The sequence below is a fragment of the Littorina saxatilis genome, linkage group LG13 (genome assembly GCF_037325665.1).
Source record: "Littorina saxatilis isolate snail1 linkage group LG13, US_GU_Lsax_2.0, whole genome shotgun sequence".
In the NCBI taxonomy this organism is placed as follows: domain Eukaryota; kingdom Metazoa; phylum Mollusca; class Gastropoda; order Littorinimorpha; family Littorinidae; genus Littorina; species Littorina saxatilis.
In genome coordinates this window covers 20,928,946-20,945,280 of record NC_090257.1, presented here as the reverse complement: position 1 = coordinate 20,945,280, position 16,335 = coordinate 20,928,946, and the positions used below count along the sequence as shown (strand labels likewise).

General features: G+C 42.0%; 1 protein-coding gene and 1 long non-coding RNA gene across 2 annotated transcripts in view; both read right to left on the bottom strand.

The window, feature by feature from the left end:
* The window catches only part of LOC138983857 (uncharacterized), a 196,321-nt gene that overhangs the window by 13,000 nt on the left and 166,986 nt on the right, over positions 1-16,335 (bottom strand). The window lies entirely within an intron of this gene.
* The window catches only part of LOC138983848 (tyrosine-protein kinase RYK-like), a gene marked incomplete in the record, with an annotated part of 66,912 nt that overhangs the window by 13,000 nt on the left and 37,577 nt on the right, over positions 1-16,335 (bottom strand). The window contains 4 exon segments of the mRNA XM_070357189.1: positions 1,286-1,426; positions 2,902-2,987; positions 6,035-6,218; positions 6,944-7,015. Of these exon segments, the coding sequence (XP_070213290.1) occupies positions 1,286-1,426; positions 2,902-2,987; positions 6,035-6,218; positions 6,944-7,015 (483 nt within the window).

Genomic DNA, 16,335 nt, shown 5'->3' with positions numbered 1-16,335 from the left:
TACTGTGCCGTGGTAAATACGCCCAAACGTTCCAGCTATCACACACACAGTCATCTGTCATCCCATAATACTGTGCCGTGGTAAATACCCCCAAACGTTCCAGCTATCACACACACAGTCCTTTGTCATCCCATAATACTGTGCCATGGTAAATACGCCCAAACGTTCCAGCTATCACACACACAGTCATCTGTCATCCCATAATACTGTGCCGTGGTAAATACCCCCAAACGTTCCAGCTATCACACACACAGTCCTTTGTCATCCCATAATACTGTGCCGTGGTAAATACCCCCAAACGTTCCAGCTATCACACACACAGTCGTCTGTCATCCCATAATACTGTGCCGTGGTAAATACGCCCAAACGTTCCTGCAATCACACACACACAGTCCTTTGTCATCCCATAATACTGTGCCGTGGTAAATACGCCCAAGTGTATGGTTTTACGGACAGTTGAAAGTATTTTTTACATTTGTGTCAAAGAAAGTTTGATTTGTAAGAAGTTTCTCAAATAAACCCTCTTTGCAAGCTGCATGTCAGTCCCCACCACCACCCTATATCTCCAAGCTTAAGGTTTACATACAAAAAGTTATTTACTCTTTCAGTCTTTCATAAGCCTCACAGAAATGGCGTTTTAAATTTACACAAGTAAAAATAAATGTATAAATAAAAATCTTTAAAAATAAATAGCAATAACAAATGCCTGGCAGTCTCAGAAACAAACTCAAATCTCCCTTCCTGTGCATTACACATTCACACCAGATCTACAGTGGATTACATAACAGTTAACATCAGAAGGATGTTATCCTTAATTCTTCTGAAGTACATTTATCGATTAGATTTTTTCCTCAAATGAAAGGTCAGTCTTGGTACTCAATCCTCACACAACAGTTCCAGACCTGGGAACCCCTGTTTTGCACTTGGAGTATAAATCTCAAACAAACTTGTTGCATTTTCGGAAAAATATGTGTACTCCACACAACATTTTAACATTGATGATTCAAACATGCTTCGCACGCGTCCGTTGTACCGTTAAGTTTACCAATACATTTAAAACAAATGCTTCTTTCAATTTGTAATGACAAAGGCTGTAATCATTGAACTAATGCAGAGTTATAAAGAATTTTGTATCATTAAAGAAAAAAAGCAGTCTTGAGATTTTTTCTCATCATATTTTTTTTCCACTGACCATACTGATCGTATTTTTGACAATCAAGCGTACAAAATACGACTAAATCGTATGGGTTCTCAAGTCTGAGGACCATAAAACACTGTATCATACCTTCTATCATAAGCTCTCCTAATGTGACACATTTTCTCTCGATGGTAATTTCCTTCAATGCTGTTTTCATGTCTGTTGGTTTGAGGTCTGTTGGTTTGAGTTCCGTGGCTGGAGAAATGCCTCGCCGGAAATTCGGTAGACCTGAGAAAATACAACAAACTGAAGGAGTCATACATACTAAATTACCCTTACAAATACCTGCATACTCACCACTACAAACACAAACACACACACACACACGCACGCACACAAACACAAAAACAGGCAAACAGAGAGACAGACAAAGAGATACTGTGACACACACACACACACACACGCAAACACTTTCTCAATGCTATTTTAGACCGGCCGCCACACAATTAAATTCACAAGTTTACCTTGTACAATGCATAAAAAAAATAATCCAACTTTCTGTCAAAAATGTAAAACACTTTTATACCAATAAGATTTAAGCCACAAACTAACAACAAAATCCCCATAAGTCCTATGCTTCTGTGTTTGCACCTCTGAGTGGTATCGCTATCACTGAATTTCATGCATCTGTATTTGTTTGGGATTAAAATGCAGACAAGGAACCACGTTGATTCACTCAAACAATCCACAGTACTGGATCATGCATTATGCTAATAGCACAAACAGCATGTGAAATGTCCCTCTGCATATATATATTCTTTCTCATCATGTGTGTGAACCTGAAGTGAAATTCAAGCTGATGATGCATTGTTGTGGCTGTTTTACATAATATATGCTATGTTTGTTCAAAGCAATTTAGCCAGGAGAATTTTGAGTACAGTTGACCACAATTAACATACCATCAGTCTAAAGCTCATGTTCAAGCAAGTCTGTTTTTCTCGGCCTCATTTCAGAAGACTGGCATTTTTCACACTATCATAGCTGTGTATTCAAAGACATTTCGTAGGAAGTGCGGAGCCAAGTTGAACCCTGTTATGAAAAATGTCACAAGCGTATATGGCCACTCTGCAAAATCCTGCTCTACAAAAAATGTCAGGCGTAATGCAATGTTAAGCAAGTGAAGCCATGCCTTTATGGGGGGGGGGGGGGGGGGGGGGAATGGAAGCTACTGGTTTAGTCACTCCTTTTAGCAACAGTTGTTTCAGCAATGTAAAATAAATATACCCAGATCAATCATAACCTGCAAACAATGAAGTCTTTCAGTGTTGTTCCCAGACACAGAAGACAATAGGTCAGTTAGGCCTGAATTCAAAACACATATCGGTCAAAATGTCCTGGCCGCAAAACAATGTTATGTCAGTCGATATCCGATGTGTCAAAGCTGTCGGCCTTTCGACCGGCCTTGGATCAGAACAATTCGTCAGATAAAAAATTAAAAAGTACAGAAAAAAAAACACTTCTAAGACCTCCAAAAATCTGTGAAAATCAGGTCTTAAAAAGGAGGGAGTCGTAAAATGGGGGTAAATGTACAAAGGCTCTGAACAGAAAGTCTGAGAAAAGATGGTATTAAAAGGAAGGGAGTCTTAAATTGGGGGTCTTAAAAGGGGGGTTCCACTCTTTGCATAAATGACCGAAGACAAAGCCTGAGAACAACACTTGTCTTTACATGTTTGCAAAAACATAGAGAGAAATGGGGGTCCTACCTGTTGTAGCACTGGCGTTGTTGGGCGTGTCAGGTCTGAGAAAGGTTTGGCTCTGTGCTGTCAGTGCCTGGGAACTACTGCTGTCGCTGTAACACACACACCAACATATCACAACATAAGAACAACAATGCTGTCAGTGCCTGGGAACTACTGCTGTCGCTGTAACACACACACCAACATATCACAACATAAGCAGAACTACAATGGTGACTGTACTTCAGAGCGAGAAATAAAAAGACCAAAAAATACTTTACTCACATGTGAATGAAGACGACAAAGTTACAATTTACACTTTTAACTTCATTATCGTTGTTGGCATGTGAGTGCAGTACTTTTTTTGTCTTTTTATCACAACATAGTTTTTAAGCAGATGACAACTGGAGCTTTGAGTGACAATTAAATAGTGAGTCGTCAGTTGAATTTAAAATAAACTGCAAAGGGTGTGCCCTCTGTTGCTTCAAGCCTGAAAAGTACAAGAAAAGTAAATCAAATAAAGAAAGTAAAATCCCTGTGTCATTATAAGATGTTTGGTGGCTTGTTGACAGACCAGCTTTTTTGTTGGTCCAAGGTTACCATATCATCTTTTGTTTCATCTTTATCGACCAAGGCCGAAGGCCGCGGTTGATAAATATGAGACAAAAGGCGATATGCTCCCCGAGGACCAACAACAAAGTGCTGGTCTGACAACAAGCTACCAAACATCGTTTTTGTCATCATTTTGGTTGTGCAACAATATGCACAATAACCCACAGGGAGACGAATTTTAAGAATCCAACTCCGGGCCACAAAGCATCGTCACAGTAGCACGAGATAACACGTCAAACTTGTATGTGACGTCAAACGTAGCTTGTTGACGCTTTTCTTCCATACCAGTCTGAAAATGTACAGAGCTGCGATCATACCTGTGAATTCAGTAAGTGTTGAGCATATTTCTTTTCTTTTAAGTGTTTATGACTTTTCGTTGTGGATTTTGCGATTACAGAGATAAGTTGCAAATTGACCATGAGTCGCCGCGGTAATTATCAACATTGATTGGGTCTTTCAGAGTGAATGCTTACAATCGTTGTCCTCGGAAACACAAATCCAAAGCCACGATGGTTCCACGCATCAATCCACGTTTTACATGAAAGCTCAAACCCATTCACCACCTCGAGTTATTGCATGGGGAACATGAGATTTATTTACCAGGTGTTTGTGAATGAAACCTCGTGAAAATGATGACAACATTGTGTATTCATAAAAGTCATGATATTTACACAAGAGATAAGTCATTCTGGACCATAGTGGAAAAGTAATAAGATATCAAATAGACTCTGCAAAATAACAAGAGCAAGTTATGCTATCAGAGCCAAAAATACTACTATAATGTACCATACTTTCCGGGTCATAAGGCGCGACTTTTTTCCTCGAGTTCGACCCCTGCCTCTTGTATAACGAAGCGCCTAATCCGTGTATGAAATACGAAAAAAATCAAAGAGACCGCTTGAGTACCAGTCAAACAACTTGTGATAATGCATGTTTCAGCTACTAGGTACTGCCCTGCCTTTGATCTGGCCGCACACACAGATTTCCACTCTGTTAAACTCGGTCACTGACCCCGATGCAGGAAGTGTTTCCTCTCTCAGATATGACAGGGGAACCACCTCTCATGGCAAAAACTGGGTCATTGACCCCTGGGAAGAAGGTCCTGTGTTTTAACAAGGCCACCCAGCTATCACAATGCCTTTGATCTGGCCGCACACACAGAGCACACATATTTTCACTCAGTTAAAGTCGGTCATTGACCGGTCACTGACCCCGATGCACCCAGAAAGTACGGTAATCATACACACGTACCTATTAAAACAAGAAAGTTAATACTGTCGGGACAGCCTTCTCTCTATCTTGGGCTGGCCTACAGAGCAGTCAATTAGTCTGGGTAATGAAAAAGATGCCTAAAATACACTGATACATGTCGAAATACAAACTTTATCCAACATGACTATTGGATTATGCAACATATTCATTCAAACCATGCAGGCAAAGCACTGGCAGAAAACTAAACCATGAAGCAACCTCGTCTACTAATAATTCTATCCATTCTTTTTCCGTCACTGCATGGCATGTTTTTACCCTCTGATATACTCTCGAACAGAAAGTTCTCCACTGACATGCAGGGATCAGTGATATATTATTGCACGCTTGTATAGTCACCCCCTGTCATCTAGTTTCTACATCTATATCAGGCACAGTGCAACCCACCTTCCCGTGTAAAAAGACCGGACAAAATTCTGAGAAAATCGGGTCTTGAAAAGAAGGGAACCTTAACCCCTTCACTGCCCACCCCGTATGTAATACGTGGTCATTTTCGGTTTGTCCTATGCCCATAACCGTATCTCATACGTGGGATTTGTGTCAACAACATTTCAGGACATTTCTGAAAACTAAATGGGAGGTAACCACTGTCCAAGTACTTGTAGGGGTTCTAAACACATTTCTTTTTCATACACCGTTCGGATAATGCTGTTATACTGTGGCAGTGAAGGGGTTAAAATGAGGGTGATTTTACAGAGGTTATGAACACAAAGTCTGAGAAAACAAAGTCTTAAAAAGGAGGGAGCCTTAAAATGGGGGTGATTTAGCAGAGGTTATGAACAGAAAATCTGAGAAAACAAAGTCTTAAAAAGGAGGGAGTCTTAAATTGGGGGTTCCACTGTAGTCTGAAAATGAGGTAAATGAACATTGTGCCGCCGTCGCGTCGCAATATGGAAACATAGCTTTAGAATCAAACTTTGAGGTTACATCCCTACATATCGTCATGACCATAACATACTTCCTATAGGGCTAGTTAGGCATTACTCATAGTTCAGCAGTTTTGGAGCAGAGAGTCCATTGTTCACCCCTCGATAAATTCTATAACATAAATGTATAAAAAGGGGGAGCAGAAGTTCCGCGAAAAAACCCAGCCACATTCTTCTGTCTTAGAGTAAAGTTGCCTAACTGCCTTGACTTTTTAATTAAATTTTGTTTTTCTCAAAATTTCAAAAAATGATGCGTGGAATTTTCTTATGATGGTGACGATATTGTGCCTGGAAGATGGGTGGGACTGTGGGGTTGAATGCAAAGTACAAGTGATGGCCGGGTGAGGGCTCACTAGTAATTCATGCGTCGTGAGTACCGGTCCAAGTTGCGCTGAGAGTTGAGGTAGTAGACGGCCACGGCCATGGCTGTCAGGAGGATGAGGGCGCACGTGCAGCCCACCGCGATGTAGAAAATGTGGGTGGAGGTGGTCAGGCTGCCGGCGGATGATGTTGGTGTCTGGGGCCCCACTGCGTCTGCTGAAACATCCATCATGTCATTGCATCAACGGTTTGGTTGATGGTAGAGGCATGGTTTTGTGTGTTCATTTTTAGGTTTTTTGGGTTGGGTCATATTTTAGTAAAGAATACCTGTAGGCATCCTAGAGAAATAGTTGCAAAAAGAATTAATCCTTTCTAATGTCAAAAAGTATGCATTAAACATGTTTTTAAGAAAACCAGCGCATGCACACACTCATGCACATGCATACATAGACAGAGAGACAGACTGACGGACGGCGGCTGGAGAGACATATCAACTGCAACAATAAAATATCCTGTTTAATTTACAAACCTCAATTCACCTTGCAACTTAGATACAACACAGAGAATAAAGGGGGCATTTTTTTAATAATAGGGACACACATTGCAACCCCCCCCCCCCCCCCTCTCTCATAAACCGGCATGGAGACAAACACATACTGATACACCCTCACAGATACAGACACACACACACAGACACACACAGACACACACAGACACACACAAACGTACACAGACACACAGACACACAAATACACACACACACATACACACACACACACACAGACACACACACACACACACAGACACACACACAGACACACACACACACACACACACACACACACAGACACACACACACACACACACACAGACACAGACACACACACATGTACACACACACACACGTACATACACACAGAAAAGATGAGAGTTATTATTACCTTGTGTCTGCAGTCCTTTCTGCAACAGTGTGATGTTTTTCCCAGCCCCCCCACGCATCCACAGTGAACTATCTGTAACACACACAAAAAAGCAGACATGATGTTACTGACTATGCATACAGTCATTCAAACCAATAAATTATATCTGACTCATATTCTTTGATTTAGTTGAGCATTGCAGGTGTGGTAATGGAATGCAGTCAGACAAAAAGATTGTTGTGCACACTCTGTGTGTGTGAGTGTGTGTAAGTACAGTGTAAGTACATGTGTGTGTGTGTGTGTGTGCGTGTGTGTGTGTGTGTGTGTGTAAGTACGTGTGTGTGTGTGTGTGTGTGTACACGTGTGTGTGTGTTTGTGTGTGTGTGCGTGTAAGAGAGAGAGAGAGAGTGAGAGTTAGAGAGAGAGAGAGAGAGAGAGAGAGAGAGAGAGAGAGAGAGAGAGAGAGAGGTGATCGTGTCTGAATAAGACTAATAAAGAAGGTGGCCTAAAATAGGAATCCCCCTGTCTCTGAGCTCAGACAGTGTGTGGTTGTGTATAACAATGTGTATCCATGTCTGTAAATCTCTGTGTCTGCCCTCTCTAGCCCCTCATCTCTACATGTCTAATTTGTGTATGAACAATACCATTGATGACATGAGAAACAGACAACTGCACTCCTCTAACCCTTCGAATTGTAATACTCCCACACACACACACAGACAGAGAAAAAAATGAGTTATTATTACCCCCCCCCCCCCCCCCGCCCCCCTCCAACCCCAAACCTTAAGCCCCCCCCCCCCCCAACCATCAAACCTTAGTTACCCCCCCCCCCCCCCTCTCCGTCCATCCAAAAAGCGTAAATCAGAACAGATTAGAGTCACAACGACCCAGAAAATGGGTAAGGATGAAAGTGATACAGGAACATGGAAATGAAAATGCCATTAGAAAAAAATGAACAGGTGCTGTGCAAATCAACAGGACTTCCCGTCTCTCCAAATCTCTCTCTCTCTCTCTCTCTCTCTCTCTCTCACCTCGCACGTGCCAGATTTGCTGGCCTCAAAATGAAATCATTATTACGCCATTATTGCGCTTCTGGTTGGTTTGTTTCACGCCAACCCGGGGTCGTGTCAACTTGCGGGGTAGGGGGTACATCCAAGAACCACAGGCGCTCGAGTGTGAGGATTTTATTTTCGTTTTAGTTGTGGGGAGGTTTCTTGATAGCTTACTTTCTAGCAGAGAGAGAGAGAGAGAGAGAGAGAGAGAGAGAGAGAGAGAGAGAGAGAGAGAGAGAGAGAGAGAGAGAGACACACACTCACACGTACGCGCTCGCACACACACACACACACATACATTGAGAGAGGGAAGAGACAAAATGTAAGTAGAGAGAGAGAGAGAGAGAGAGAGAGAGAGAGAGAGAGAGAGAGAGAGAGAGAGAGAGAGAGAGAGAGAGAGACGCGAAAGAGAGAGAAAGACGCAAAAGAGAGAGAGAGAGTCGGAATCAAATCAACACCCAGAAAGAAAGAAAAAAGTGTCATGCGCCTATGGGAGAAATGCACTCCATCAATTCGTCATCCTAACAAAGTCAAGCCATTTTCCATCAGCGCCGTGCGTGTGGCGAATATAAACGCCAGCGAAAAGTGACACTTCTCTGATGAATAAAGCACAGAAAAGACCGCACACTCGCCCAATGACCCTTTTAACTACATCGAAAAGCCATGATTCCCATTAGGCCATCGCACCAAAGTCCCCGGCTATTCTCTGTCTGGAGTGGAACCAACAGACACGGCCTTTTTTTAATCCATTTTTTTTTCACGGTGTGTGTGTGTGTTATTTTTATTTTTTATAAAGGTATATTTTTTTTCCTCCCTTCACGGCAGACTTGATTCAGCTTGCAAAATAATCAGACCTAATCAGCCCCTGTTTGCGCAAGCGCGTTACCGAATCATATGCAAATGAGCGGATGCGCCGACCAAATGCGCACAGGGTGGCCAAGTGCGAGAGAGTGTGCGAGATCGATTAAGGGGGGAAAATTTGTCCACATTTGCACATTGGACGATATTTACACCCCCTGAAAGCTATCTCGACATTTGTTTGAACAAAGGTTGTATCTGGTGATATTTGCTTGGTTTTTTTTTTTATATGGGCCTGATCCCTCAGCTGTTTGAATGGTAAAATCGTGTTTTGATTACTTTGTTCTCAGTCACCTCAATATCAAACAACTTCACACCCTCTCACATTATAAACACAAGTACTCACTAACCTACGCACGCTTGCGGCGCGTACAGGCCAAGCGACAACAGCTTACATTCATATGCAAACAAGCTTTTGGGCAAGTGGCTATTAAATCATGTGTCTATTGGCAGTAGGCTATCTCCATCGTCCACCCAAGTCCTCCAACCACGCCTGTTTTGTGGTGCATGTTAGAAAAGTGTGTCAGTGTGTGTGTGTGTGTGTGTGTGTGTGTGTGAGAGAGAGAGAGAGAGAGAGAGAGAGAGAGAGAGAGAGAGAGAGAGAGAGAGAGAGAGAGAGAGAGAGAGAGAGAATCAGAATCAGAATGTTTTATTCGCGAAAACACATGTTTATAGCGAAAGGGTGTTGTGGGGTTGGGATGTCGAAGTACAAAGCTTTCTATATACCGAAGCATGCACGATCGCGCAGAGTTCTCGCTACTGGAAGTCCGATAGAGAGTCCACTGCATTTGTCAGAGTCAGGGATACCTTGACTCACACTGCACACCAATACCATGCATCATAACATCATGATTTGATCAGTCCTTCAGTCTTTTGTTTTCTTCCCTGTGGTGACAGATATTGTGTGACGGCCCTTTTCAGCATTAGAGAACCAAGAATGAAAACATCACGGTGTTTGAAACTGTTCATCCTAAGTAAAAGCGGACTACGCGATACACTATTCTCAGATCTTCTTCCAGTTCTTCTTTGTACAATTCAGCGTACCGATCTTTGCTGATCGGGGGCAATGTCCGAAGACACGACATGGCATGTTTCTGAATCTTGGTCATGTTGTCTGACTGATCGAAGAACCAGCGTTTACGAGAGAGAGAGAGAGAGAGAGAGAGAGAGAGAGAGAGAGAGAGAGAGAGAGAGAGAGAGAGAGAGAGAGAGAGAGAGAAAGAGAGATAGAGGCGCACAGAGAACAAGACACGAAATCACACTTACACGTGTATTTCACAGATTATCTCTTTTTTTTCTTCTCTCTCTCTCTCTCTCTCTCTCTCTCTCTCTCTCTCTCTCACTTACTCACTCACTCACTCACTCACTCACACACACACACTCCTCACCCCCACTCAACCCCCCACCCGCACACCCACCCCCAGAACACACACTCCCCTCCCACCCACCGCCCCACACACACACATTGTCCAGAACATTTCTCCAGACTGTCACCGAAGAAGTAGACTGACAAACACAGACACTGGTTATTCTGCGGCAGCAACAAGCGGTGTGGGTAAATTCGGGGTCTGTGCTGACAAGCAGCAGTAGATTCAATTTCTCTTTCCCTGCCTCCCAATTTGCCGCGTCTCTCCTCAGTTGTGTCCCTTTCCTGCACGTGCAAATATCGCGCCGTTGAAAAGACCGAGAGCTTTTAGCTCCACTTCGACAGCTGATAAATTGGGCTGTTTAAAATCACACCATGTAAGTAAGTCGACGGCATCGAGCGACTTGTATGGAACAGTTTGTTTGTTTGTTTGCTTGTTTATCGTATTTGTTTGTTGTCTCCAGAACACAATCATGGGGTCATGCGAGACTCGGCCTACTCATTTACATTAAAATGTAAAAGTTTCCTCATATCATTAAAGCCGAACATCCGTCTACAGGGCTGAGGTGCACGAACCAAAACAGGGTGCCACCCAAACGGGAGAGAACAAACCGCGGGTTCTGATTCGTTGAAATCACAACACATCTCAGTTTCAACCAATCCAACACTGCGGGTGGCTCCCGTTTAGATGGTGACTTTCTCGTGCCCTGGAGACCTAGCCTTGTTATAGAAGAAGGCAACAGATCTAAATTTAGTGTTGCCAGCACGACTAACTAGAGCTATTATATCTGCCGCGCACCAATGTTGGCCTTTTAAAACTCAGATTCTGTTACAGTCGGTACTATCGTGTTAACAATGTCTTTCAAAAAAGTTTAACAAATCTTGTCCGGGGGTACGTCCCAGATTTAGCAGTGTTTGAATACATAAATAAGTAAATGACACAGACAGACTAAGCTTGTTTGTAATATTTAGTCTCACGCTTCCTTACAAGTTATCCAGATGACACTGAGTGGAAAGAAAACGTTATCAATATTAATACACACCATCGTAACGCCTTACTGAACTGTGCCAAAGGGAAGGAAGCTTAGGCCTAAAAAAAAAATAGGTGTGGTTACGGTAACCCGACCTACCCTATTTTTAGGGGCCGACCCTATAACTTTTTATTACATTTGTCAAAACAAAACAAACAAGTCGCGTAAGGCGAAAATACAATATTTAGTCAAGTAGCTGTCGAACTCACAGAATGAAACTGAACGCAGCAAGACCGTATACTCGTAGCATCGTCACTCCACCGCCCGTGGCAAAGGCAGTGCCCGTGGAATTGACAAGAAGAGCGGGGTATTCGTTGCGCTAAGAAGGATAGCACGCTTTTCTGTACCTCTCTTCGTTTTAACTTTCTGAGCGTGTTTTTAATCCAAACATATCATATCTATATATTTTTGGAATCAGGAACCGACAAGGAATACGATGAAAGTGTTTTTAAATTGATTTCGAAAAAAAAAATTTGATAATAATTTTTATATATTTAATTTTCAGAGCTTGTTTTTAATCCAAATATAACATATTGATATGTTTTTGGAATCAGCAAATGATGGAGAATAAGATAAACGTAAATTTGGATCGTTTTATAAATTTTTAATTTTTTTTACAATTTTCAGATTTTTAATGACCAAAGTCATTAATTAATTTTTAAGCCACCAAGCTGAAATGCAATACCGAACCCCGGGCTTCGTCGAAGAGTACTTGACCAAAATTTCAACCAATTTGGTTGAAAAATGAGGGCGTGACAGTGCCGCCTCAACTTTCACGAAAAGCCGGATATGACGTCATCAAAGACATTTATCAAAAAAATGAAAAAAACGTTCGGGGATTTCATACCCAGGAACTCTCATGTCAAATTTCATAAAGATCGGTCCAGTAGTTTAGTCTGAATCGCTCTACACACACACACACACAGACACACACACACACGCACACACGCACATACACCACGACCCTCGTTTCGATTCCCCCTCGATGTTAAAATATTTAGTCAAAACTTGACTAAATATAAAAACACAAGAAAACGAGTGCAGAAAACGCAATGAAAGCGAAAGCGCCCGAGTTGCACACTTATTTCCCTGTCAAGTAGGTTTAATTTGTACACATTAGAAAAATATGTAAAAAAAAAAAAAAAAAAAAAGTGATTGCCTACCTTCCTACCCTATTTTTTTGGGCTATGTTACCGTAACCACACCTATAATTTTTTTTGGCCTTACAACTATCAATCTCTACAGCGGGACTGCAGCAGTTTTCTCATGACAAGAAATAAAACTGTACCTGTTCTTTGGTGAAAAAGCACAAGATGTGATCAATGATAGTATAGAATATCCGGCGACGTTACACTGCGCACCGACACACAGCGCCGAAAAAGGCACACACGTGTCCGCTACTTTATTGTTGTCTCCAAGAGCACATTTATAAGTTATAAGTGTATATTGCTGTGCTCCTCTGTTATATCATACATTCCATGGCTGTGTAAACATGTATTGAAAAACACTCTGTTTAAACCAAAAAGGCACGGGCGAGGATGTAGCTCAGTCGGTAGCGCGCTGGATGTGTATCCAGTTGGCCGCTGTCAGCGTGAGTTCGTCCCCACGTTCGGCGAGAGATTTATTTCTCAGAGTCAACTTTGTGTGCAGACTCTCCTCGGTGTCCGAACACCCTCCGTGTGTGCACGCAAGCACAAGACCAAGTGCGCACGAAAAAGATCCTGTAATCCATGTCAGAGTTCGGTGGGTTATAGAAACACGAAAATACCCAGCATGCTTCCTCCGAAAGCGGCGTATGGCTGCCTAAATGGCGGGGTAAAAACGGTCACACACGTAAAAGCCGTGGGAGTTTCAGCCCATGAACGAACAGACAAAACCAAGAAGGCACAATCCAAAAACAGATACTACTGCCAACGTTCCGAAATTCACAATCAATAAACAAGGTGTGCAGCCGAAATTCACAATCAATAAACAAGATGTGCAGCCGAAATTCACAATCAATAAACAAGGTGTGCAGGTTATTGGAACGTTGCATTATTGACAAAACAAAACGTTACAGTCAATAATAAAACGCTCCAATAACCAACAATTCTGGATTTTTGATTCCAAAAGGCATAGTCCCAGACGTCAAAACGCCGTCTTGAATTTTAACTCGCCGTCTTGAATTTTAACTTGCCGTCTTGAATTTTAACTCGCCGACACAAGAAAAAGACCTATCACCGTTCTTACAAAATCTTCAGACAATGAAGAACCTAAATAACCTGAAAGGGAGCAGTTCAGGTCATGGGATGTGTGGATGGAGAGGGGGAGAGGGGGATCGGGGGGGGGGGGGGGGGAGAGGGGAGGGGGAGGTACCCGCAGTGTATCCCGTCAAGTGTATGTTTTCCCCGAAACTCGTTAAAGCACTTGTCATCAAACCAATCTTTTTACCCGTCTCGAACCAGTCTGTACTTTTTTGCTCCTTTGCACAAAGCAAGTCCCAGTTTCCCTCGCCAATTATTTTGTTAAAAAGGTCTGACTGAGGGTTGAGGTGTGTTTAGAGCTCTTTATTGCCAGTTAGACCCAGCAAACAAGCAACATTATCTTTCACTTGAAGAAGAAAAAAAACTTCGCACAGACATGTTCCCTTTGCATGCATTGTCAACTTTCAGTTATTTTAATTAACGCGAAATAATACGTCTGTATTTCCTCTGCTTCTCTTTTCTTTATGAATTTTCTTGCTTCTTTTTGTGTGTGCTTTTGTGTGTGCTTTGTGTGCGTGTGTGTGTGTGCGTGTGTGTGTGTGAGTGTGTGTGTGTGTGTGTGTTTCTCGCCTTGTTTAGGGGTGAGGAGGGGCAGAAGGGAAGTGTCTAGCTAAATATTCCATTTACAGGGAAACAAAAATCAAAGCGAAGAATTGGCACTGTGCATATAAACGATCATCATTCTACTCATGAGTGAGCGTGCGCATTCACACCCCACACAAACACACACACACACACGCTCACAAGCGCGCGCACGCACGGCAACAGAACCCGACCCCCTTCGACAGAGAGAGAGAGAGAGAGAGAGAGAGAGATCCCGAAACCACACATGATGAAGAAATAATGGAGCAGATGACCTCACACACGGACATTCTGACCTGTGCACTCTCCATGTGAACTGCACGAAATACTCATTATCAAAGGATTAATTAAATACGTGCCCATGCATCTCAAAACCGAATCAACAGTATTTAACGAAGGAGGGAAAGAATAAGAAGACGATCAAGAAAGAAAAGACACCCCCCCCTCCCCCCCAAACAAAACAAGTCGCGTAAGGCGAAATTACTACATTTAGTCAAGCTGTTGAACTCACGGGATGAAACTGAACGCACTGTATTTTTTCACCAAGACAGTACAGCTTCGTCAATCCCCGCGTGAAGGAAATCGCTCACCTCCCACGTGCAAAACGTAGTGATATTGACACGCAAGATTAGCGCGGTAGCGTATTGTGCTAAGCAGGAAAGCGGGCGTTTCTGTATTCTTGTTAACTTTCTGAGCTTATTTGGATTACAACCTATCATATCTATATGTTTTTGGAATCAGGAAATGATAAAGAATAAGAAGAAATCATTTTTGGATCGATTTTTTAATTTTAATCGTAAGACTAATTAATCTATTTTCGTTAATTGTGATCACATTTTAAGAGTAAACATGACATATGTATAATATTTTTAGAATCAGAATGTGATGAAGAATACGATGCAATCAATTTTAAATCTGTTTGCGAAAAATCGATTTTAATGACAACTTTAATGAGCAAACTCATTAATTAATTTTTAAGCCTCCAAGCTGAAATGCAATACCAAAGTCCGGGCTTCGTCGAAGATTACTTGACCAAAATGTCAACCAATTTGGTTGAAAAATGAGAGCGTGACAGTGCCGCTGTCACGATTTCATCTTTCGCCTGTGTACATATTTCCCCCTCGACATATACTCACAAGACTGAAATGTTGTTTCCTGGTAAAATTAAGAAGTGAAATTATTTATGGACAAAAAGCAGGTCAGTTTCTTGCATGTGAAGAAAATTGGTGGTGAAATTTAATAGATTTCACTCCCAAAATCGAATTCTTCGAAAACGTGTACCGAGTGGTTACGTCCCTTGAATAAGAAGGGAAACATTTTAGGATGAATCAAATTTCCAAGTTAAATAAAAAAAAAAATTGGTTGGACAATTTGGCCCCATGAATGTAAGGTACACAAGGTCGCTCATCAGTACTATCGAAGGGTGGTTTTTTGTTCAGTGTAGAGTTTATACTAGATCAACGAGGCCGAGAATCGAAATATCAACACGGCGAAAGATGAAAACGCCACACCGCCTCAACTTTCACGAAAAGCCGGATATGACGTCATCAAAGACATTTATCAAAAAAATGAAAAACACGTCTGGAGATACCATACTCAGGATCTCTCATGTCAAGTTTCATGAAGATCGGTCCAGTAGTTTTCTCTGAATCGCTCTACACACACACACACACACACACACACACACACACACACACAGATACACATACACCACGACCCTCGTCTCGATTCCCCCCTCTACGTTAAAACATTTAGTCAAAACTTGACTAAATGTAAAAACGAGAAAGAAAAAAATATGGGAAGGGCCCCAAATACGGACCGGCTCCAAATAAGGTCCACCTCCTGGTCTGACATAAAAACGGCGCAAGAGCGTTCAGAAACAGTTACATTTGCAACATGTATTCTCTCTGAATAACTTGCGCATGTCAAAACAGTAACTGTTGTGGACACACAAACCACAAACCCGTTAGGGTTTTCCCGTTGTTTACACTTCTGGAAGCGTTTACTCTATATTTGACGCTAAAAACGGATTAGTTTCTGTCCACAGACATAACTGATAACATACAACAGTTGGTATAAAAGACAGCTAGGACTACATTTGTTACATACATTTTAACTTTCTAGCACACACACACACACACACACACACACACACACACACACACACACACACACACACACACACACACACACACACAAGAAGAAATTATCAAAGTATGTGTGTGTCCCCTAATATGGACTACCTTCAACAAATAGAAGAACAGAAAAGAAAAGATAAAGA